Below are 24,130 nucleotides of genomic sequence, written 5' to 3' on the forward strand. Positions count from 1 at the left end.
AACCATATGATAAGGTCACAGCTATAATATTTTTTTTCAACAGGCTACACTGTAAAAAGAATAAAGTTAAAAAAAAAGAATATGGTTACATCCATAAGTCCTTTTTTTAATGGTATCCTTAAGTGTTTTTTAATAATTGCTTTCTAAAATTTGTTATTCTTTTTAATCATATAAAGGAAAAAAAACTACTTAGATTTGGGATAGCATGGGTATTCCCGGCTAAACTTGTGGAGCTTTTGGAAAATAGGGCATTGGTGCCATGGAAAAATAAAGGAAAAACTCTATGGGATGTTTCCTTTATGGCTACTATTTGGGTCCTATGGAAAGAACGGAATACAGGAATTTTTAAGGGATATTCTAAAAGTACACAATTTCTGTTTAATAAGGTGATTGCTTTAACAATTTCATGGGTAAAATTGCTAGAAAGTTTTAGGTTTGTTTCGGCCTACGAATTATGGCATGGTTGGCAAGAGATATGTTATGCGTTCAGTCAGGCACGAAAGTAATCCAAGCCGGTCACCTTCGGCCCATGGAATTCTAAAATTGAATTTTGACGATTCTAGTCTGGGTAATCCGGGGCCTTCGGGGATTGGAGGGTTGTTGAGGAATGAAGAAGGGATAGTGATTTGGGCTTTCAGAGGACCAATTGGTATGGCAGACTCAATCGAGGCGGAAGTTCGTGCTATTTATCAACGAATAAAATCGATCCAAGATGTGGATTTCTACAAGCTAGTAATTGAATCTTCACGTCATAAGGTGGTTAAGAGGAGATCGTGTTCCTCCTTGGAGACTTGCAGCTCTCTTTGACGAGATTCAGGATAGATTGGGATCGGCTTCGGTTTCGTTTTCCCATGTGAGAAGATCTGCCGATGGGGAGGCGGATAGATTGGCCAAAAATGGTGTATCTAGGGAGAGCTTAGAATTGTTTGATTTCCTCCCTCCTTGGAGGGTGTTTTCTATCATGTACTTTTAGTGTTGTTTGTTATTTTGTCTGTAATCTTGGGACCATCTCAGTCTCGCTTTTTTAATGAATTTGCTATTACCATTCAAAAAAAAAAAAAAACTACTTACATGAGAGAGAGATCCTAAGGCTTTTTTAAACTTTAAGGCATGCAGATTTAAAGACATTTCATTTTTATTTTCCATATTCCTTTTCTCTGATTTTCTAAATCTTTTAAGGATCTCAGTGGACTTGTTCAACTCGGGCCAGGTCAACTAGAATTACATGGGTCGAGTTCATCACCAAGTTCCAGTTTTCACACATTGACAATGACTATTTAATATTTCCATATATAGAACTTTAAAAGATCATATTTTATGAATTGCATCACTACTAAATCCTTGTTTTAAAGATTTTACTCTCAAGGCCTCATAAAGTAGTGGAGAAAGGCACTTGAGTCATCAAAAAGCATCTTGATAAGATAAGTGGAACAAGAGGAACTAACCATCCAAAAATGCATAGGAGCAACAGGCTTGACATTTCGATCAAGCTCACCAAATAGATCTCGTGTGGCAACGGTCAAAAGATGAGAGGATTGATCTAATTCATTGCTCCTCCCAGAATTTGTATAGCTGCTTAGAAAGAAAAAAATTGAATAGATATTATCAACCCAGCAAACACAACTATACCCAATATTTCATGGAAGCACAATTCGAAAAAATACATAATAATTGAAATATATGAAATACAGTAATATCATTCTCCGAAAGAAATAAACTCACTTTAGTAAAGCTGATTTCAACTCTGGAACCGAGTGCAAGCATTGTAGTGTAGAATTCATGTAGCAGGTATTTCCCAGATTGAATAGACCAGCAGAGTGACCCTTGCAATAGAAACCACAATTTGTAAGATAAGTGTAAAATTCATATACTCTCTCTCTCTCTCTAGGTTTTCAAATGGCACTAAATATCCACTTTTGAGAGTTCCTACAAAGGAAAAACGAAAACCATACACTTCCATTGAAAGGCTGAGACCAGGATATAAGTTTAAACATGAGAATTGGAAAGGGTAACAGCTGAATAAACATGAATATAGAGCTTACTCAGTTTCAGTAGGGAAATATTAAACATGAATTGTTAATCTTAAAGCTATATCTTGACGTGATTCGAATAATAAAATCTCATAAACAATATAGACTTGCTCCGACACCATGGAGATAAACAAAAATGAAACTAAAAACGTGGGAGACATAAGACTCTGCATTGAAACTAATAATAACTAGTGGTAATTTGATTGAAGAAAGACCAAGCCCCAAAACTTAATGTGCGAAAGCAAGACCAAATGTCACTGATAATAACTAGTGGTAATTTGATTGAAGAAAAACCAATCTCCAAAACTAATGTGTGAAAGTGAGACCAAAAGCTAAGGAAGAAGCTCCAAGTTGGGGTTAGATGTCTAAAATCCTCTTGTGTTTCGTGAGTGCAACTCTGGATGACATCATATGAGTAAAACTGAAAGAGAATGTATAATATATCATCAAATTTATACCTTCTTCTATTAAAAAAAAAATCTATATGCCTTCTTCCACCAACTTTGAAGTTTCAAACTAACGTTAAGAAAAAACCTTGCGCCTCTCTCTCTTTTTGAACAATTAAAAGAACTTATAAAGATCAGCTTGATTCTGTGATAGCGGAAGGAGACTCAGCCAATGCTGTTAGTTGGTTGTCGGGATTGGCGGCCCCTCCGTGGAGGTTTCTTAGTCTCTTTGAGGAGATTGATGAATCTTGCTCCGGATCTTCGATAGTGTTTAAGAATGTTAGGAGATCGGCCAACGGTGAGGCTGATTCTTTAGCTAGAGCAGGAGTTAGTAGATTGGGTAAAGAGTGGTTTGATTTCTTGCCGCCATGAGTTCCCCTTTGTAATTTTTGTTTCTTTTTTCTCTTGTAAATATTGTGGACCTTCTCGGTTCTTTTTTAATTCAATCATTTACCATTTCAAAAAAAAAAAAAGAACTTACAAAAAGAAAAGGAAAAATGCAGAGAATACAAAAAGCTCGAGGACTGCAAAGCAAGCACACTTGAAAAGAGGGGCTTCCACAGCCCCAACCAACCAAATCCACCAGACGGAAACCGCCAGAACAATTGAATCAGGGGAAAACCAACAGAACAACAACACTCAAAAGTCAAAACACTCAAGAGAAACCAAAAAATGATTATAAAATGCGTATCTTGTGCCACACCATTAAATCTGAATAAGAAATATCAAAATTGGCTGAAGATTCAGCCGAATCATTTCCTTCGTGATGAATATGAGAGAAGAAACACTCGAACTACACCAGCATGTCCTTTATCTCCCTGAACCATATGGAGTATGAACCTCCACAGAGGGATTGACTCCTCTTTTAGCCATCTAGTAGTGTTGAGGGAGTCGGCTTCAACCCAGATCTTAGTTCTACCTAACTGAGGGCAAGCTTAACCACACGTCACACACCCCTAACTCCTACTTCCTTTGCGTAACTGTAACTATTTGGGCATGCATAAGCCAAAATAATTCTACCATTAGAATCAAAGCAACCCCACTCCCCCCCCCCCCACACACGCTCGCCCACGCACCCAAACAAGCCGCAGAACGGGTAACTGATTTATCCGTTTTGGAGACTTTTGTTGTTACCATCAAAGTTGAGTTTTAGCCGACCACTCGTCGGGAGTCTTAACAAGGTGGAGCGGGGAAGCCCAACAGTGATTAATATCCAATTGTTATTGATACCATGAACGGTAGTGCCAGATAAATATAAGAGATGTTGATGCATATGATAGTTGTCGAAACATAGTTTAAAAACTCCCCCACGTCATCATGGACTCCCTCGAGTCAACTCCCTTTTACCTTGGCCGCATTCTTGTCCAAGTCCACGTTTTTTTGTACAAATTCAATCAAATCTCGACTCTCAAGTTATGACGGCATCAACAGAGAACTCATCCGTGTCAACTAAGTACTCAACGGTGTTGTGCTGAGTCGATTAGGATTTGAATTGGTCGCGTTTTGACCCGCATCCACATTTTGAAACACTGGAGTACCCAAAAGTGCATCAAAATGGTTATCTCACATGGTCTTGTTGGTGCAATCCAGTAGGAAATATGGAAAATTTTAATGCACATTTGGATACTATGACAATTATCCTGTTGATAAGTTGGCCAACGGTTTTTTGCCTTTTCTATCCTTTGGCCGCGTTTTGAACGGTTTTTTTTAACCTTTCTATCATTTGGCCGCATGCTGACCCGCATCTGCGTTTAGAAACACTGAAGTGCCCAAATGTGCATCAAAATGGTTATCTTGCATGGTCTTGGTGGTGCAAGCCAGTAGGAAATATGGAAGATTTTAATGAACGTTTGGATACTTTGACAATTATCGTGTTGATAAGTTGGACAAAGATTTTTTGCCTCCTTCCAGACTAACCATTAAGCTGAAGGCAATAGGATTCTCCATAAGCATTTAACTCTCATTGACCATTTGACCCACCAAGACCCAAAAAGAGACGACAAAAGATAAGTTATTAATATTGAGACATACAAGAAAGAGACCATAAAAATGCATGTAAGACCATAAGGAGACAAGAAAGAGACCTCGTAAGGATCTTCTCGTAAAGAAAATGCATGTCATCCTGTTCACTACTCACGCATCAGATCATTCTTACACAAGGCACTTCATATTATCATGTACATCATTCTACTTCATCTTCCTCATGTACTTTACATCGTTCTTCTCATCTGTCTAATCCTCTTGACCATTTTGGCTTCCCTCCTACAGCCTTTTTTGCTAATTTGGAGTGACATTCTATTCCTTCTACCGATAAGCAAAACCCTAAACAGGATTGTTGGAAGAAGGCTATGGATGGAAAGCTTCAAGCATTGTATGAAAATGATACTTGGGAGTTGGTTATGTCTTTTGTGTCCTCCAGATGTCATTGTCATGGGGAGCAAATGAGTTTACTCCATTAAACTCAATTCAAATGGGAGCAAAGATGGATGTAAGGCACGATTGGTTGCTCAAAGATACAAGTAGGAGTATGGTATTGAGTATGAGAAGATTCTCTCCAATGACAAAGACAGCTATAGTTTGCTCTCTCATCTTCACTTTTCGAATGGATGTTAAAATGCTTTCTTGCATGGAAAGGGCGGTCCAGTGCACGAGGCTCCAGCCATTGCAGGGTCTGGGGAGGGCTAGATGTACGCAGCCTTACCCCTGCTTTGCAGAGAGGCTGTTTCCGTGACTCGAACCCGTGACCACCAGGTCACAATGCTTTCTTGCATGGAGATTTGGAAAAAAAGTCTACCTAGGACCTTGTCCCTTTTTATTCTTCATTGGCATACCAACCTAAGAAATCCTTTATGGACTTAAAAATGCCCCTCATGCATGGTTTGAAAATTTTAGAGGGGCCATAGTGAGCAACAATTTTCATCAAAGTGCCTCAAGCTATTCACTCTTTACCGGGTGACGCAAAACATGGATCAATATTGTACTTATCTATGCAGATGACATCATTATATCTGAAGATGGCATGGAGTTTACATTTAAATTGAAGTCATTTCTCCACATTTAAGATGCACTTAGGTCATTTAACAAACTTTATTGGTTTGAAGTGCAAACAACATTTAACAACTAGATTTATGATTATAATAACTCCCCACCATCCTTTTGAAGCTAAAAGATGAAAATAAAGATAAAAAATAAAATCTTTTGGACTTCAAAACTGTGCTCATCTCCTTTGAACTTGAATATGGCTATTCATGAGCTTAAATAAATAATGGCATGGTAGTGCTATGTGAAAAAAAAAAAGTGCTATGTGAATCATATGAAAACATTGACTTCGAGAACAAAGCATTAACAATAGCAGGCACGGACCCTACCACAGCAACGACTTGCTCTTCTTCTGGAAGGTCTTCCATGAAGACGGGGCCCTTTTCTGGAGCTTTCACAATTTCATCTGCAGTTCCCATCATCATCAATCTTTGACCCTGCGCAAATATAGTGACTCATCATAAACAACAAATTAAAAGAACATGGCCAAGAGATGTTGGAGTTAAAAATGCTAACAGGAAAATTACCTCTTTCACTCCTATTGTCGACCAATCAGCATCATCCTGCATTGACCAGTGAATGAGTGAGCAAATGGGAATGATGTAACCTTACTATCTTAAATGAGAACTCTACCACGGGAATTTATTGTTTCCTAAGAGCCTGTTTGTATTTCAAGAAAAATATTTCTAGCAGAAATTTTTTTATTGAGATTTATTTTCTATTGATAATTTAAAGGGAAATGATATGATTATGATAAATTTAGAGGAATATTATCATAAATAGAAGGTCCCTCTAAGTACAAATTGAATACGGTTGGTTCAAGTTATCTTTTTCTCGTGTGAAAAGAGTAGGAAATTATAGAAATATTTTTCCTTTCCAAACTTTTCTGAAAAATTCCTGCAATCCAAACAAGACCTAAGTGTTGCATGATATCCTATGAACTACCTTAGCTATGCATGTTATAGATTGCAAAATCCAAGCCCAGGGATAAAAATTTCTCCAGTACCTTCAATAAGCCTCCTTTAACCATAATCTTTTGCCTTTCAGGGGGTACTCCAGTTAGATCATACAACTGGCATTTAAAAACTAAAGGAGGCTGACTTGTATCAACTTCTACAGCTGGAAACAGCTCCTTTTGCCATTTTACGCTGACTGCGGAAAAATTTAGCAGTTGCAAATGTCAAAAGTACAAGTAATAAGAACCAAGACGACCAACATGCCTAGACAAAAAAAAATAACAAAATATATTTAAATCGCCAAGGAAAGACATAAAAAGTAGCATGTAGAAGCCGGGAAAAGCTTGAACTGCAAAATATACTTCGCAAAAATATAAAGAAAAGCATATTCTATCGAAAAAGATAATCAGTAGGACTACGTCAGAAATGGAATACAAAATGCCAGTTTTTCACTCGATTGGTTGCGATTCAATTGCCAATTCTTCCTCTCCTGATCACAATCTACTGATCAGTGGTTCAAATAATTCATATCCACACTCTTTTTAAATAGGTAACAGGGGACTGAAACCGTGACCTCGAAATTGTGTAATGTCCACAAACTCTAGCTGCCAGCAAGATATAAAATCTCACTAACACAGTCAATACAAGAATTACATGCAATATCAACAACAGTGTGAGTAAAAGTTATATAAGTAAAATCAAGAACAGCGTGAGCTATGGGTTGGGCTTGTAGCTCAATGGTTGAGTCTTGGTTTCTCAACCTTGAGGTCACAGGTTCGATCCCAGCTTACCTACCCCAAAAAAAAAATAGTGGAGTCCTCGTGTGACAATTATGCAACCTTCTCATTTTATTTTAATGTATTTGCTTCCATTAAAAATGATTGTGCAGCCATCTATTTGATGAATTTGTGACTTTCTTGAGGGACTTAAACATCTGTATGGTGCCCATTAATGATAATGAAAGTAGAAATGGTTATTTGGAAATTTTATTCCAAAATTAATGACCCTTGATTAAATCCACTATTGGAAGAAAAAAAAAATAAAGAAACATCATATACAACATAAAGGGTTAGACTTTCCATCATGTTAAATGCATCATTTCATTCTCCACTCAACCTATCAAAGTAGTGGACAAACAATTTTGATGATTTCCAGTGTTGAGGTAAGGGTAGGACCACATTTTTCTGCTTTTTTTTTTCCAATTGATTTGCTTCCTAATGCTTATATAGTGGAGATATATTTTGTTTTTAAAAGGTAAATAGTGGAGATATATGCTTGTCAATGTGTTCTTATGCTTGATTTATGCATAAATAGTTTTAAGGAAAAAAAGAAGTCTTACTTGATAGTTTCTCAACAGTGTCAAATTAGCTCTGTAAGTTCTTTACAGATTTAATTTTATGCTTTTTACAATATTATCACATTTTACTTTGTTCTTTGTAACCCACTTTGAAGTTTGAATATTGTAACTAGTCTGTGTAGTTGTATGACTTGTACTTCACTACATTGTAGTTTGTATTCCCGAATAAATCTTAAATTATATCAAAAAATCATAAAAGTGTCATGAACTCACGGATAATATTAAAAAAACTGAAATATTTCACGATGTATGGCATCAAACTAACAACAAATAGACAATATAGCATTTAATAAGTAGTCTGGTACAAATCATAAAATCACCCTTGTGTTACAGCTAACGTGTCCTGAAGAGTAATCTGATACTTTTTTAATGCCTATTCCTTTTTCCCTATTTTATAGTTTTTTAGACATTTTTTTTAATGGCCATTTCACCTCAGGAGTATCACGTATCAACAACATGAATCGGATTTTGAGGTGTTCAATACACCTCTGATAATCAGTAGCGAAATATGCTTGTGACAGAAGCAAAGTAACAATTGATAAAAAAAGGATTTCTTACAAAATTGTGAGAAGACCAGCATTGATCAGTAGAACCCATGTAAAAAATAATAATTTAGATTTAATCAAGAAAACACATAACTCTCATGTACTTGATTTCCAAAGCATAAAAATCAATCACATTGATCAACCCATAGAGTCGATCCTTCAAAATAAAGATAGTGCCCCAATGCTTACTTGTACCAGTCTCTGCCCATCCATTAATTATAAGTTATTAACAAAGTTAATTTGATGGAGGCCCAGTAAGAGAAATAGAAGAATACGAGAAGAACCATTAAAAAAATGAGAAGAAGAGAAGAGGAGAAGAGGAGAAAGAGGGGAAGAAAGGGAAAGGGGAAGAAGAAGATAGAAAATTAGAGGGAAGAACTCTCAATCAATTCAATTCATCATCCAAAAACTACCAAAAAACAGGTACCCAACAATAATAAAAGACTAAAATACCCCTAACCCCTAAAATCAATAAAGACCAAATAACCCTAATAATCCCAAATGAGCACTGCTAGGAAAATGGGATTCTGTTTTGGGAAAAAAAACGGGCTTCAACCATTTGAGCCACATCCACTAAAAGACAAATGTAGGGAGCTCAAATCCCCATAAAAGCAATAAATGCACATTTAAAAGGATCAAATCAAGGGTCATTTCAGTCCCCTTTCTATTTTCCAAACGGAATCCCGTTTTCAAAGTGTTTTCCATCCCAAATAAATCCCTAAAAGAGGAAGAATAGAGGAGAAAGAGGGGAAGAAAGGGAAAGGGAAAGAAGATAGAAAATTAGAGAGGAGAAATCTCAATCAATTCAATTCATCATCCAAAAACTAACAAAAAAATCTGTAATTTGGCCTATAAATAGGCACCCAACGATAACAAAAGACTAAAACACCCTTAAAATCAATAAAAGCCCAAATAACCATAATAATCCCAAATTAAATCCCTAAAATATCCCTACGAACAGTAAAAGTGTCCTTATGAGTCCTATCGGGCAAATATGCCTCTCATTGGGCCTACAATCCGCATCACAATTCCTTGGCAGTCCAGTCCTTATTGAATGTATTGAGTCACCAGGACTACTAATAGGATACTATGAACTTCAACAGCATTTAAATGGTCTACAAAGTTAACAACTGTAAACACACAGTTCGTTATAGTCTATATCTTGGACAGTGAATATAATTTATTTTCTATGCATCTAAACATGAGGTCGATTCACATACTCTTATTGAACATTTAATTAAACTTATGCAACATATATATATAGGCTACTGTTATTGACACTACCAAGTTTTGATAATCACACTAACTCCTCTTGTCTTTTATTATTTAGATAGCTGTCAAAGGTTATTATAGTTCCCAAAAAGCCTCACAAACCAAATAAAAAAGAAAATACAAGCTGATTTTTATGCAATTATTAGAACATAGTAGTGCCAATATCAGTAGTGTATTTATAAATAATAAATCTAATAAATAGTATGATTCTACAAGTCGGTGACAAACATGTAAAAATGGATAAATGAATCACATATAAATTTCATATATTCGGCCCTTAGCATCCACCAAAAAACATTTACATTAAAAAAAGAAAAGAGTGAGATAAATAATTATATATCACCTCCCAGTAATCTTAATACCCAGTTCTAGAAATTGAAGATAAGGACTATTCAAACCCAAATACCACGAAAATAAATAAATTGACAGAGACCCAACTCGAGAAAAGCATAAATCAAGCCCTAAACATTGAATAAGACAAGGGGATTAGAAAATCTAAGCAGCAAGGGCATTCTCAATGGAGATATTGCATAAACAAATCAAGCAAGTAGAAAATTAAGAGTAAAATTTACAACAATATTCAAAAGAAAATGAAAATCATAAGGATTTAGATTCAAAGTAAGGCTGTAACCTGTCGGCATGTTCTCTGTTGCTTGCAGAATGAGAGAAGGTGGCCCTTGAGATTGAATAATAGGGCTTGAAAACATTGGTTTTGTTAATTTAGTTTAATTACAAGGGTCTTTTTGTAATTTCGTCATAATATAAAACGTGGGCTTATTCTCAGCGTAGAATTGACCGTTGATCCCGAAACTTCCTTAGATGACCGTAATACCCTCCTCATGTGTTGTATAAACAAGTTTTTACAGTGTAAGCCCTATAGTCTAATATTTTTCAAAAAAAACACTGTGTACGGCCCACACAATAGGATGATCCAAACCATCCATTTGATGGGCCACAATGTACATAGTTCCGAAAGAATCACTTCCATAGGATCATCCTAACCCTCCGATCTATAGGGTTTTCCATAATATGCAGTACCTCTATAGATCGGAGGGCTAGGATAATCCTATGGAAATATTTTTGGGGGCGTAAACTATTTAAGTTGTGGCTCATGAAATGGATGCCTTCGATCATTATTGTGTAAGCCGTAAAGTATATTTTTGAGAAGGGGCTTTTTGCAAAAACAAGTCTTCTACTTTGCTTTATTTGCAAAAACGAGTCTTCTAATGTGAGAATTTGCAAATGGAGTCATCATGGTTAAGTGAATTTTAGAAAGTGGGTCATTTCATCATTTTGTGACCAAAATACCCATGATTAATTTTTTTACTCGTTTAAAAAACCAAAATGTCCTTATACATGAAAAGACATAAAAAAAATTACCTTATACAAAGACCAAAATACGCATAACAGTCAATGATAAGTTTTGAATCAGTGATGTGGGAATATCATTTCTATGTGCTTTCTTATGCATGGGTGTAAAAAAATTGGGCACACTCCATCAAAACATGACATGTAAAATCGTAGATCCACCATACTCGTGGGCTATGATGGAGATAGTTGGACCAACCCCATCAAAACATAAGTACAATAGTGGGCCCCAACCAATGCATGTGTTTGAATTGAGTTTGTGGGACCCACGCTAGCAAAAAAATATCACTCTGAATTTTGTGAGTAGAAAAAAAATCTAAAATGAGTATTTTGGTCACAAAATGATGAGCTTACACAGCATAAAATGAGGGAAAATAGAGATACACTCCCTCAACTTTCTAACATTTTCAACGATAATTCTGACTTTTCAAAATTATCAACGACACCTGTGACTTTTCATCTCCCATGAAGTAGATCACCTGACTTTTTCATCCTATAGTTCAAAATTCATCAAGGACACCTCGTGACAATTTCTTCGTTTCCGTCCAAACCGTCACGTAAAAAGCATTATTAAAAATTAAGAGGGTCGTTGACGACTTCGAAAAGTTAGAGTTATCGATGGAAATGTAAGAAAGTTGAGGGAGTGTATCTTTCATTTTTCCCTATAAAATACTGGAATACCCATGTATTAAGCTGCCTCAAATACCGAAAATACCCTCCCCCTCACCACCCACACATAAATCACAAAACCCCTTTCAAACAGAGCTCTTCCTTCCACAAAATCCATGGAGCAAACCAGATGGGAACAGAGATTCCAAGCCATGACCCACCTCCTAACATACCAAACAACAAACCCATCTCTCCATTCTCAGCTCTTCATCTCTTCTCAAATCCCATGTTATCTCAATTGGGATTTCCCACCCATCCTTTGTAACATTGACAGAGACCCTTTCCCTCCCTTGCTTCTCAGATGGGGTCTCTCCCTTTTCCTCAGAAGGGTCTTAAAATTAGGGTTTCCCCTTACATCTTGGCGTTCCAAATGCCCTTTTCAGCAACCCCCTCCTTTTATAATTGCAGCCGGTTTGGAATCAGCCCCAATTCAATTAGACAATGAACAGAGGAGAGAGTATTTTAGAAAGAGATTGAGAAGGAAGAGACTTGGTAGCAACATTCATCCCATGATTCCATTTCTTGTCCCAAATGCCTTATTGTTCTTGCTACTTCTGTGGAATCCTCTATCCCTTCAAATAAAAAGATGATAAATTCATGGGGTATGTTATTATTTCTATGGGTTGAATGGTGTTTTTAATGTCAATTTGTTTTGTCTTGATTTGATGTTGATAATGTTATTCCTAAGCTGATCAAATTGAGTTGAATTATAAACTGACATCATGATTTTGAGTTTCTATTCTACGGTTGTAACAGAATTTTCTCTCTCTATTAGATAAGTGTGTTAAGGGTTCTTTTGTGAGTTTTATTGTTTTTTGATAAATTAAGCTGAATTGTTTAATGGGTAACAAAATTTGAACTTTTATGTGATCTGGGCTTGTGGTCAGTTTTATGAATTGGAAATGAAGTGAATTTGATTCTTCTTTTTCATTTTCTTTTATTTTAGTCAGTTGGATGTATTCTGTGTGTATGGTGTGTTTGTTTTGATCGACATATTGCGTTGCAAGTAGTAAACACTAAGCACGGTCCGATTTTTATGAAAATGCTTTATTAATATGGTTGAATTAGTACATGTTTATGATGTGTTCTGTTTTTAGATGAGGTAAGTTCATGAGTTGCTTCTTCTTCTCTTCTTCTTCTTGTTTTTTTTTTCAATGACAGTTCATGAGTTGCTTCTTATTATAGAAAGTGTTGTTTCATTTATAAATAATGGATATTTATAAGGGGAAACGTTTTCTGCGAGATACCTTAGATAAGTTATCTGAGCAAGAGCTCAAAAAAACATATGGGCCCACATCATTCATTTGGATAGTCCAAATATAAATCATAATCTCCTACCCATATTTAAAGTTTGCATGAAAGAAAACGCCTAATCTTTTGGTTTCTTTGAGACGACATGCAACTCTTCCATTTTTTGTTTGGTGTGGGCGTTAGAGCATTGAGAGGACCTTTCCCTAGTACGAGAGGACCGGGGTTTGATTCACACATAAGTGTTGGGCTATGTTTACAGCCTTGCATCGCTATCTTATGTAAGTCTTCCTCCCTAGTCATGTTGATTGAATTTTTTTATTTTTTTTGGGATTTGGTCACTGTGCGGAACTCCACCGCTGTCCTGATAATTCCGCCCAATGATCCTTAAAGCCTGTAAAACTAAAAACATTGTTTACTTAGGGAAATTAGTCGATGTTATAGAGAAAAAAACTTTACCTCATAATGATGAAAAAGACACTAAACGGTTAAAAGACGCAAACATGGCTAATATCTCTGATTCTAAATTCATAGCAACTGCCATCTCTCTAATTTACAACCAAGGGGTCATTCTTTACTGGCTTGTTGACTAAATCCAATCGCCCTCTCACTAGTCACTAGAGGTTGAAAATTATCAGCAAAATCTCTCAAAAAATTCAGCTTAAACAGCATATGATCAACTTGGAAATGTACTCCATTTAATTCATATATAAAATTTTGATTCTAGATAGAACAAGCTTCTTGTTTATGTTGTTTCTTCAAGTCTATTTGCAGAAAAAATGACACAGTGGAGGAGTAACAAAAACCCTGAAAAAAGAAAAGCTCAAAAGGTGTCTTTTCTTTCGAAATCTGCTGCTGCTTGGCGCTCCATATTAATATCTGTATATGATGAGATGAGCCCCCCACACTAGATGGCCATAAATCCATCCGTAGTGCATAAAACTTGAGAGGTTTTATGCATAAGCTATTTGTTGTCTACCTCAACCGATAGAAGCAGATTATTGGAAGTAGCAGATTGACCACAGTATTCTATGTTCTTGAATATAAAAATTTGAGTGATGATTTTGCTGCGTAAAACACTCCACGTCAATCATTAACTTGCACAATTTGACTCCGTGTTGGCCCTATTGAGTAAATTAAAAACACCTTTTGACAGTGACTCACATGAGTTGATTCAGTTTTACATTCGGCGAGTTCTTGTCTGAGGACAAGTTTTTAAACATTGAATGAAATGGACGATCCTAAAAAAAAGAACAATATGTTATCTGATGTGGCTAATGATTTGGTCTCTTTATTGGATATAGGGGTATGCATTTTTCTCAGTCCATTCATTCCTCTGCACTTTTGTGTATGAAATTGTGCCCATGATGTAACTTGGGGAATGTTATGTTTCTGCCCTTCCTGCCAAACAAATTTACAGTTGAGAAGGAAACCATTCGGGCATCATTTTTGAAAGCAAACAAATGGCCAAGTCTTACCCTATTTGGGCTCACACTTGTCTCCTTTCCTTTATATAACTTAGCTTAAATCTATTATTTGCATATTGCCCATTGGCTATTCAAAAAAACTGCTTGGGCATAATCATGATCTACGTAACTGACCTGTATACAATCACACACATGTGTATATGTCATATACGAAGATTAGAATCCCTTTCTAATTATACAATGCACAACAATGAGTGGAAGTGAATTGGTTCACAATCTGAACAAAGTAAGCAATGTCTGGTCTAATTATCGTTAAATAGATAAGATCCCCCCACTAGGCGAGGATAAACAGTTGGATCCAGAAGACGTGTACGATCTGGCTGACAATACTTCACATTAAGCTCAGGAGGAGTGCCTATAATCTTGTTGTCCATAAGATTTGCAAGTGAGATAACATTTTTTTGGTATATTTACTCCAACTGACTAATATACCTCCTATTTGAACGAGTTACCTTTAGTCTAGGTAAGTATGTCAATGTTCCCTAGTCCTATTCCTCTCGGATTGTGTTGGGCAATGGCTCATCTGTTCCCATTACTCATGTTGGTTCCGCTTTTATTTCTTCTTCCTTTAGCCTTCAATTAAATTGTTGTCTGTTTCAAAATCCACTTTTGCATTTTTCTACTATTTTATTTTGACACCAAACTGTTTTCTTGTGAAGAATCTGTGCTCGGGGAAGGTCCTTGTTATAGGAACACGTCATGGTGACTAATATTTTCTCGAAGTTTCTGATGTTCAATCCTCACATTGAGACTTTGAAGTTGCTACTTTTTCTACGTCAGTGTCCTCTCCATCCTTGTTTGTATGACATCGCATATTGGTTCATACTAGCGATCAAGTTTTTTAGTTTATAGTTCCCCACTCTTTGATTTCTGTTGCTTGTAATAAAGCCTTTGAGCATCATAGCACCTCTTATGGAGTATGGTACTCGTTTGTGCCTCCATTTGGGTATAATGCTGCCTATTATTTTCATAAATCTGACTACTTTCATCCCCTCGTTGATTTTTTACAGGAATTTGTGGGTTCTGCTCTTTGGGATGGTTTTTGATGAACTGAGTGAAAATAAGTACTTACCTTGAGATGATTGCCCAGAAATCACACACTACACAAGGACAAACTTCTATTTTATGCGTTATAACTTGTAGGTTTTGATTGTGGAAAGAAAATTTTTTTTCGAGAAAATTTTTCCACCAAAATTGTTTTTTCTTGTTATCCAAAGAAGGCCTTAGCCAAAAAAAAAAAAACCTCCAGGATGAAGTTCCACTAGGATTCTACATTGAAACTAGCTAGAGCATGTACAATGACATTTGTTTCCCGACAAATAATTGTAACACAAACATGTTCGCAACATGTTGAAGCTCATTGAGCAGATACATATTATCTCTATTTATAAGCTTGGACGTCCTTCTGCTTATTTTCTTTCACGCATTTACTCTTTTATTTTTTTTAATGGCCATAGAAATTTTATTTAACAAGGCGGGAAAGTCTAGGACCGAGATGGTCACAATACAATGCAAATACAACAAAGAAAACGAACAACAATGAACATAGCAAACCCAAACAACATCCAAGGGTGGCAAGAAAGAAGAGGCCCAATGGAGGTCAAGGAGGTAACAAGTCATAAAGCTCTAGCCCCTCCTTGAACACCCCATCCCTAGCAAGCTGGTCAGCTTCACCATTGGCAGATCTTCTGATGTGTTGAAAGAACATACATACATACACGCATCTGATACCAACAGTAAAGAACACACATACACACATAGTAAATAACACACATACACACATACTGATACAGGCCTAAGTTCTTCTGCATCACATACATAAACACACTTGTAACTTTAGATCTTATTTTAGTCCAAAGTTCTGAAATTCATGACGCATGCCTTCATTCCCTTGGGTGTCTTCTTCTACCATGTCGCTGTCGATTTCCCATATCTGTTGATCCTCTCGAAAGTTAGAGCGTAAGAATCCGAGATCTCTCTGTATGACCTCGAGCTCCCGTTGCACGAAGTGAAGCTCCCTCTTTAGATTTTCTACTTCCTTTGTAGCTCCACACATGCATTCATCACTCCCTACTTCAGCCTCCACTTCGTCACACCATTGGAAGAATTTGCAATCTAATGGACCCTGTATTATTATCGAGAAAAAAAAGTTACTAGTAAGAAATTGATGCACGAATCTGAAAAAAATGATATAGTAGGTTTGATAAACAAATTCATTTTAAACTGTCTTACGAATACGGGGCATCGATAGAACTTCCTTCCTGGATTACTTGAAGTCTTTGAACTGTGCATCCTGCAAATTCCTCTACTGCATCGACACATTCTCCTTGGATATTGAATTTGTTCGTTATTTTCCGGGTTTTCGGTAGCCATAGTTGGAAATCTTGTCAGCTGCATCCAATTTTTTATTGAGATATGTCATCATGATGATTATGGGGGTGTTCAGATGGTGGGGAAATTTATCTTGTAGAGTTTTCCCTTGGAAATGAGTCTTTCTGTTTGTCGTACCACCCACATGGGACTTCACGGGCGGGCACCATATAATTTCTCCAGAGTTGCTGAGTTGGTATGTAGACATACATGATACATTACTTGTTTTTTGGAGGAAACTGTACTCAAAAGTACTACTTTGATTAGGGCTGCAACTCGGGTCGGGCGGGTCGGGTTTTGGAGAACCCAACCCTACCCGAGAAATATCTCGGGTCGGGTCGGGTTTTTTCACGTTGACGCAATTTTTTAAGGAAAACTCTTGTTTGGCAAAGCAACTCAACTCATAGAAACAGAAATTACCACATTACACTTGAATCAAACAATGATGTAATTACACTCACATTACACTTGAATCAAACAATGCTGTAATCAAACAATGTTGTAATTACAATCAAACAATGCTGAATCAAACACTTGAATCAGCTCAACTCATAGAAGCAGAAATTACACTCACATACTATAACAGTGGGTGCGTGGGTTTTAACTTTTAACTTTTAACTGACAATAGAAAAAAAAGTACATACTATAACTTATGTAACTCGGGTCGGGTCGGGTCGGGCTCCTTCAAACCCGGCTCGACCCGAGATTCATGCGGGCTTTTGGATGCTCAACCCGGCTCGACCCGAAACCCATGAAACCTGAACCCAACCCAGGTTATTTTCGGGTCGGGTTTTACGCGGCTCGAGTTGCAGCCCTAACTTTGATGATATCCGGGCCATTTGAAAATTTTGATAGTGTAAACACTACAACTCATGCTACTAAAACTGGAGATCAACTCAACCCTTGGCCAAGTTGACTCAGTACAATAGGACATTATAGTTTTTTGTCTAACGAAATATTGAATGTGTACAAACATATTAAACTTGGGTATTTCAATAGAAAAATCCCCTCCATTTTTACCAAGTCCAGATTGAGTTGGTCGAGTTGACTCGTTCTTATCGAGTCAAGTCAATTTTTGAAATATTCTATAAAATGCCCAAGATAATTCTCACAACATGAACCAAATTTCTATTTATAAAGGTACCAGATTTTTGTAATACACATTCAACTCTGGAGCCTTCATTTCTTTGCTAGAAAAATTCCTTGGTAACAGTTGTTTAAGATAAAAGAATCCCACTATTTGTTTTAACACTTGAAATGCAGTTATATTTTAGGGAGAAATTATACGGTGCCCGAGTTTCAAGTCCCGTGTGGGCGGTATGTCAAAAGTACAGCCCTTGATATTTGATCCAACAGCAGCCTCTTAAAAAGTGGGCTGTTGTTGGATCAAATATCAAGGGCAGTACCGCCCACACTTCCTAATAAGGGCGTTTATGGCGCTGGCCCCTCTCATGTAAGTTGACTTTGGAAGCATGTGATGTTTCCCACCATTGGATCAACAGTCTGATCTTGGAAAGGCAGACAAATCTATTGATCTGATGGTTAGGATCTAAGAGAGTGATTATTCATAAGTCCAGTGTATAAAATTTGCAAACTAGATTAGAAATAGGGAAGTGATACATTCGCAACATTTTTTAAAACTTGGGACAGCCACTAGAGGGGGCTGTCCAAGTAATAAAAAAAGTTAAGAAAATAATACTATACAAAAAAAACCCAACACTTACCACTGATCTATCTCAAGCTCCTAAAGGGTCTTGAGACGTGAAACTATAATAGAAAATGGCTCTGTAAACTCCTCGGCTAGTATCTGGATATATATAGAAGAGCTCAAGGAGGTTTCCTTCTTGCTTAAGAAAGAGTACAAGAAAATAAAAAAGTAACTCTAATGGAGTAGAGAATCTTAGTCTTTTCCAAAGGCCCCACAGAAAAAGTTTGGCGCCAATCTTCAAAATTTAAAGGAAACTTCTTAAACTGGTTTTGAAACTTCTTAAAGGGTTCCTGCTAACGTTAGCAGCTAGCTCAGCTGCTAACGTTAGCATAAAACAATGGTGGGCCACATTGTTGGGTTGATCCTAAGCATTCATTTGAAAGGCCCCATCATGGATGGGGTGTGTAACAAAAATCAGCTTCATTGGATTCTCATAAGATGTCCATTTGTGGGGATGAAAATGGACAAATACTGTTTGTCCACTAATCTGCCCATTTTTTCACCCTACAAATGGACACCCTAAAATGATCCAAATTAGCTGATTTTTTTTGGACACCCGATCCATGAAAGGGCCTTCCAAATGAATGCTTTGGACTCCCCTGACAATATGGGCCCACGTTGTTTTACTCTAACGTTAGCAGGAACCCTTCCCCCCCCCCTCTCTCTCTCTCTCTATATATATATATATATATATATATATATATATATATATATATATATATATATATATATATAGAGGAAAGTGAACCTACACCGCCGGTGTAGCTAACTTAGCTACACCGCCGGCTTAAAATACAATGGGCCCATATTGTTTTGGTGATCCAAACCATTCATTTGATTGGCCCTCACATAGATAGGGTGTCCACCAAAAATCAGCTCCATAGGATCATCCCAACCCTACGATTTGTGGAGGCAAAAATGAACGTGTAAAAACCTTCACAAATTTGTCCATTTTTTCCTCCACAGTTTGAAGGGTTGGGATGATTCTATGGAGCTGATTTTTGGTGGACACCCTATCTATGTGAGGGCCAATCAAATGAATGGTTTGGATCACCAAAACAATGTGGGCCCATTGTATTTTAAGCCTGCGGTGTAGCTAAGTTAGCTACACCGGCGGTGTAGCTTCACTTTCCTCTATGTTAGGATCTATCAAATGAATGCTACACTGAAGTTCTAGGATGACCCTTTGGTGCTGATTTTTTGGGCACACCCAATCTATGTTAGGATCTATCAAATGAATGCTTTGGATCATCCAAACAGCGTGGGCCCACTGTGTTTTTTTAAAGGGAGGAGTAGATAAGCTTATCTAGGAGAGAGACTAGAGACACTTTCCTCTATATATATATATATATATATATATATATATATATATATTCAATTAGTTATTAAAGGCTACTCTAAAAAACCAATGAGAGAAGTGTTTAATAGTACGAGGTGTGTGTCATCATCATAGGAACATGACAGTGAAAGTTGAAGAAACGGAGGGAGGGAGGGAGATAAGAGGATGATTATAAGCATATGTACTCTCTTGTTCTAAAACAATGTGGGAGTGTTAGAAAAAGTTACTTTTTTAAAAGTAAAGCAAGAAAGCAAATGAAATTAGAATCAATTACTGTTACATGCTGGAGAGTTGAAAAAATGACGAGAAAATGTTGAGTTTTGAAAAAACACTAACAAATGCTACTTTATTAAAAATAGACTTTTTAGGACGAAAATACCCCTCAACTTACTTTAATCTTTCTCTTCTTGGTTTTAACCATTTTACTGTTTTACTTGTAGGTTTTACACTCTTTCATTTCTAGGTTTTACTCCGACGCATTTTGTGTGAAACGGCCTCATTTTCCGGCGATAGAAGCATTCTTCTCCGGCGAAACATCTAATTTCTCTGGCAGCAGATGCTCCTTTGTCCTGAGGGATTCTGAGGATCAACAACTATGCCTTTTTTGAAAGCCAAGAGCACCAATCTATCAGTGTTTATATCGTCATGTGAGCAGAGGAATAAAATAGAATGGGAAGATGAGAAGGAGAAATTGGATTATGGACATGTTGAGAAACCCCATTTGATAATTTTTTGTTGTGTTACTGTGGCTAATGGAAAACTCCACTACCTCTCTTAACTTCTAAGTATTTCGAGATCTCCCCCTCTTCTTCTCAACGCAAAAACAGGTACTCGAAGCCAAAACATGATATTCGAAGCCAAACTTTACTTGGTCGAAGCCAAAAATTACTTGGTCGAAGTGATAAATGTGTTTCCTGTAACATTCGCCGTTGTGTTTTTCGCTTCGACTAAATTTTTTTAGGCTTCGAATAACTAGTTTTTTTGCTTCGACTAACATGTTTTTGGCTGCGACTAAAACTTTTGAATTCCAGTAACATTTGGAACTTTTTTTGTCTTTAACTAATATATTTTAGTTTCGAGAAATATTTGTTGGCTTCTACTATTATTATTTTTTGCTTCGACTATCATTTTTTGGATTCGACTATCATTTTTGGCTTGGAGTAACTTTTTTTTGGCTTCAACTAGCATTTTTTGGGCTTCGACTATCATTTTTGCCTAACTTACATTTTGCTTCGAGTGCCTTGCTTCTTATTTTGGCTTCGACTATTACTTTGTGGGTTTGAGCTATCGATTTTTGATTCGAGTTACATTTTTTTAGCTTCAAGTAACCTATTTTTTGGCTATGAAAACCCGTGCGAGTACCATTTTGGCTTCCACTACCCTTTTGCCTAGTGAAAGCTCTTTGGGCAACTGATTTTGGCTACAACCATTAGAAAAGGGGAAATACTTACAAAGATAATGAGATTTTGGATATTTGGAGGAGGAAAAAGAAAATGAGAAAGGAGCGTCTCTAGAGAACTCCTTCTAACCTCTCAAGACAAATGAGCATATGCCGGAGAAATGAAGATGTTTTGCCGGAGAAGAAGGCTTCTATCGCCGGAAAGATAAAGTGTAAAAACAAAGAAGAGAAAGATAAAGTAAGGTTAGGGGTATTTTTGTCCTAAAAAGTCCTTTTTTTTTAATAAAGTAGCATTTCTTAGTGTTTTTTCAAAACTCAACATTTTCTCGTCATTTTTTCAACTCTCCAGCATGTAACAGTAATTGATCCATGAAATTATAGAAGTACACTTTAATAAGCCTTTTGAAAATAAAGTCCTAAAATCCCTATTCAACAATAATTCAGCAAGGCAAGTGTCGGGGAAATTCAGGAAATATTTGAGAAGAATTCAGGGATTGGAGAAATATGTGTTTTCTAGACATTTGATTGTGTTGCTGCGGTCTAATATTCTTGACAGACATAGACATAGGGACCATACAGAAGGCATTTCGCAGATGGTCTAAGGCATGCCAGACTAGCCACCTCGTGAATGATGACACAATCTGCTGAAAAGTGAGCCTCTATGGCTGGTCTGGTCTGACATGCGACAGACCATCTGCGAAATGCCTTCTGCGATAGTCCCTAGCAAATCCTTTATAATTATAAGATTGTAATATTTCCTTTTTCTCCTCATTTTTGACTGATTTCTGGTTTTACATTTGGGGTCATGCGTCAGTGTTTTTTTAACTCATTAAATGTTCTAAATGTTTTAAGAACATGTTAGGTGATTGATTTTGTCAAGAAGAGTTGAGATTGCATCAAAACAATGATGGTTTCGTGGTTCCTCAAGAAAAACAATGTTGTGAATTGTTTCTCATTGCATTACAGGAGGAACATGCCATTATGTTGTTTCTTTCAGGTTTTGTTATTTGTTTAGTTTCTATTATGACTTTGTCAGACCTATTACTCATTCAATAACTCATTTCACCTCTTTTGGAATATGGTACTTATCTCTGCCTCCATTTGGGTACAATGCTGCCTATTATTTTGAGAAATCTAACAACTTTCATCCCCTTGTTCATTTTTTTCTAGGAGTTGTGGGTTCTGTTCTTTGGGATGGTTCTTGATGAACTGAGTGAAAAAAAGTAGTTACCTTCAGATGACTCCCCATAAATCACATCTGACTGGTGATGCTTTTTGGGACTTTGGTAGTTGGCACATGGCCTATGGACCAACTGAAAATGAACGTGGACAACTGATTTGTAGAAATGGAATGTTTCCTGATGAAGATTTCAGAACCAGAATTGGTTAGAAGAGGTAAATATTTTGTGGCATTTACAGTCATTTGGTATGGTTCCCATTAGAAAGAGGCTGAATTTATTTGAAGTTTCTCACCACCTGTTCCTGGTAAGTCTTTGTTAATGTCAGATTCAGTTGTAATTAAAAAATATATATGAAACTGTCTGATGAAATGGTCCAGACTCCAGATACTATTAAGCAAAAATTTCGGTATCAACATGCTTGTTTTGTATAAATTCTATCCAGAACTACACGACGGCCAAGAATATTAATGAAGAGCCTGAGAGAACTTTACACAAGGAAGAACTTCTATTTTATGTGTTATAAGTTTTGATTGTGGAAAGAAAAAAATTTCGATTCAACATTGAAACTAGCTAGAGATTCTACATCAACTTTTGTTTCCGTACAAATTGTCAAGTACTGTGCAAATAGAGAAGAAGGGTATATTGCATTCACCGAATGTATTTTCTGTATTCACAAGTTACATATTCATAGATATACAATCCCTTGATTTGGGAAATCAAATAAAGAGAATTACATCCTTTAACACCACCCCCCCCCCCCAAACTCAATATGCTTTTGAATGTATTTGAAGTTTGGAAATAAGAAATCTTAGGCGATGAATGAGATTTGGTAAACAAATCGGCGACTTGTTCTTCTGATGGTATGAAGGACAAGGATATCGTCTTCCTTAATACATGATCCCGAACAAAATGACATCCAATTTCAATATGTTTGGTACGCTCATGGAAGACATCATTGTGAGCGATTTGAATAACACTTTTGTTATCACAGAAGAGGGGAGTGGGATGAGAGAGAAGAACAACCATGTCACTGAGAAGCCAGCGTAACCAAATAATTTCTGTAGTAGAGTGAGCAAGTGCATGATATTCTGATTCGGCACTAGAGCGAGAAACAACTGTTTGTTTCTTGCTTTTCCAAGAGATAAGAGAATCACCAAGAAATATATGGAACCCAGTTGTGGAGCGGCGATCAGCAACATCACCGCCCCAATTAGCATCAGAGTACGCTCGAAGAGTAAGCGGCGATTTTGAAGAGTAAAATAACCCTTGGAACAACGTCCCCTTAAGGTATCGTAGAATCCGAAGAACAGCGGCATAATGTACAGAGCGAGGTGCGGTCATAAACTGTCTGACAATGTGAACGGCATGACTGATATCAGGTCTGGTAATGGTGAGGTAGTTGAGACTCCCGACCAGCTGGCGATACAAGGTAGGATTTGGAAGAAGGTTGCCATCAGAAGGTCTAAGCTTTACATTTAACTCAAGAGGGGTGTCAACTATCTTAGCATCAGTAAGACCGGCCCGACTAAGAATATCAAATGCATACTTCACTTGAGAAAGGAAGTATCCAGTTTCCATAGAATCAACCTCTATCCTGAGAAAGTAACGAAGGGTGCCAAGATCTTTCATCTCAAAGCATTTGTGTAGATGGAGCTTGGTATCATGGATTCCCCCCAAATCATTACCAGTGATAACCATATCATCAACATATAAAAG

The 24,130-nt window shown here is 36.8% G+C and overlaps 2 protein-coding genes and 1 long non-coding RNA gene across 5 annotated transcripts in view; 1 reads left to right on the forward strand and 2 right to left on the reverse strand.

The window, feature by feature from the left end:
- The window catches only part of LOC143851472 (ubiquitin carboxyl-terminal hydrolase 6-like), a 31,835-nt gene extending 21,479 nt beyond the window's left edge, over positions 1–10,356 (reverse strand). For both annotated transcript variants that reach the window (XM_077360938.1, XM_077360931.1), the window contains exons 1-6: positions 10,277–10,356; positions 6,522–6,667; positions 6,043–6,078; positions 5,845–5,952; positions 1,723–1,823; positions 1,446–1,572 (exon numbers count right to left, since the gene is read on the reverse strand). In XM_077360938.1, coding sequence (XP_077217053.1) covers positions 1,446–1,572; positions 1,723–1,823; positions 5,845–5,952; positions 6,043–6,078; positions 6,522–6,667; positions 10,277–10,352 — 594 coding nt within the window. In that variant the 5' untranslated portion in view covers positions 10,353–10,356. The remainder of the gene's footprint in view (positions 1–1,445; positions 1,573–1,722; positions 1,824–5,844; positions 5,953–6,042; positions 6,079–6,521; positions 6,668–10,276) is intronic.
- A 1,386-nt stretch (positions 10,357–11,742) lies between these two features.
- LOC143851486 (uncharacterized) lies at positions 11,743–22,993 on the forward strand. Of its 2 annotated transcripts, none has more exons than XM_077360947.1 (2): positions 11,743–12,284; positions 22,404–22,993. In XM_077360947.1, the coding sequence occupies exon 1, from the start codon at positions 11,799–11,801 to the stop codon at positions 12,270–12,272; it is 474 nt and encodes a 157-aa protein (XP_077217062.1). In that variant the 5' UTR covers positions 11,743–11,798; the 3' UTR covers positions 12,273–12,284; positions 22,404–22,993. The 2 variants fall into 2 exon arrangements, with proteins under 2 accessions (XP_077217062.1, XP_077217067.1); XM_077360952.1 differs by lacking the exon at positions 22,404–22,993 and adding an exon at positions 15,077–15,304.
- On the reverse strand, positions 15,866–18,568 carry LOC143851499 (uncharacterized). Its single transcript, XR_013236364.1, has 3 exons — positions 18,512–18,568; positions 16,650–16,808; positions 15,866–16,542 (listed from the first exon to the last, which is right to left on the reverse strand). It is a non-coding gene; the product is annotated as an uncharacterized LOC143851499 (long non-coding RNA).
- Positions 22,994–24,130: the final 1,137 nt, after the last annotated feature.

Source organism: Tasmannia lanceolata, unplaced genomic scaffold, assembly GCF_043159265.1.
Source record: "Tasmannia lanceolata isolate RefF3 unplaced genomic scaffold, GAP_Taslan_0.1 ptg000003l, whole genome shotgun sequence".
NCBI classification, from domain to species: domain Eukaryota; kingdom Viridiplantae; phylum Streptophyta; class Magnoliopsida; order Canellales; family Winteraceae; genus Tasmannia; species Tasmannia lanceolata.

Coding starts and splice junctions, on each gene's coding strand:
- LOC143851486 (XM_077360947.1), top strand. CDS start 11,799: ATGGAGCAAACCAGATGGGAACAGAGATTCCAAGCCATGACCCACCTC.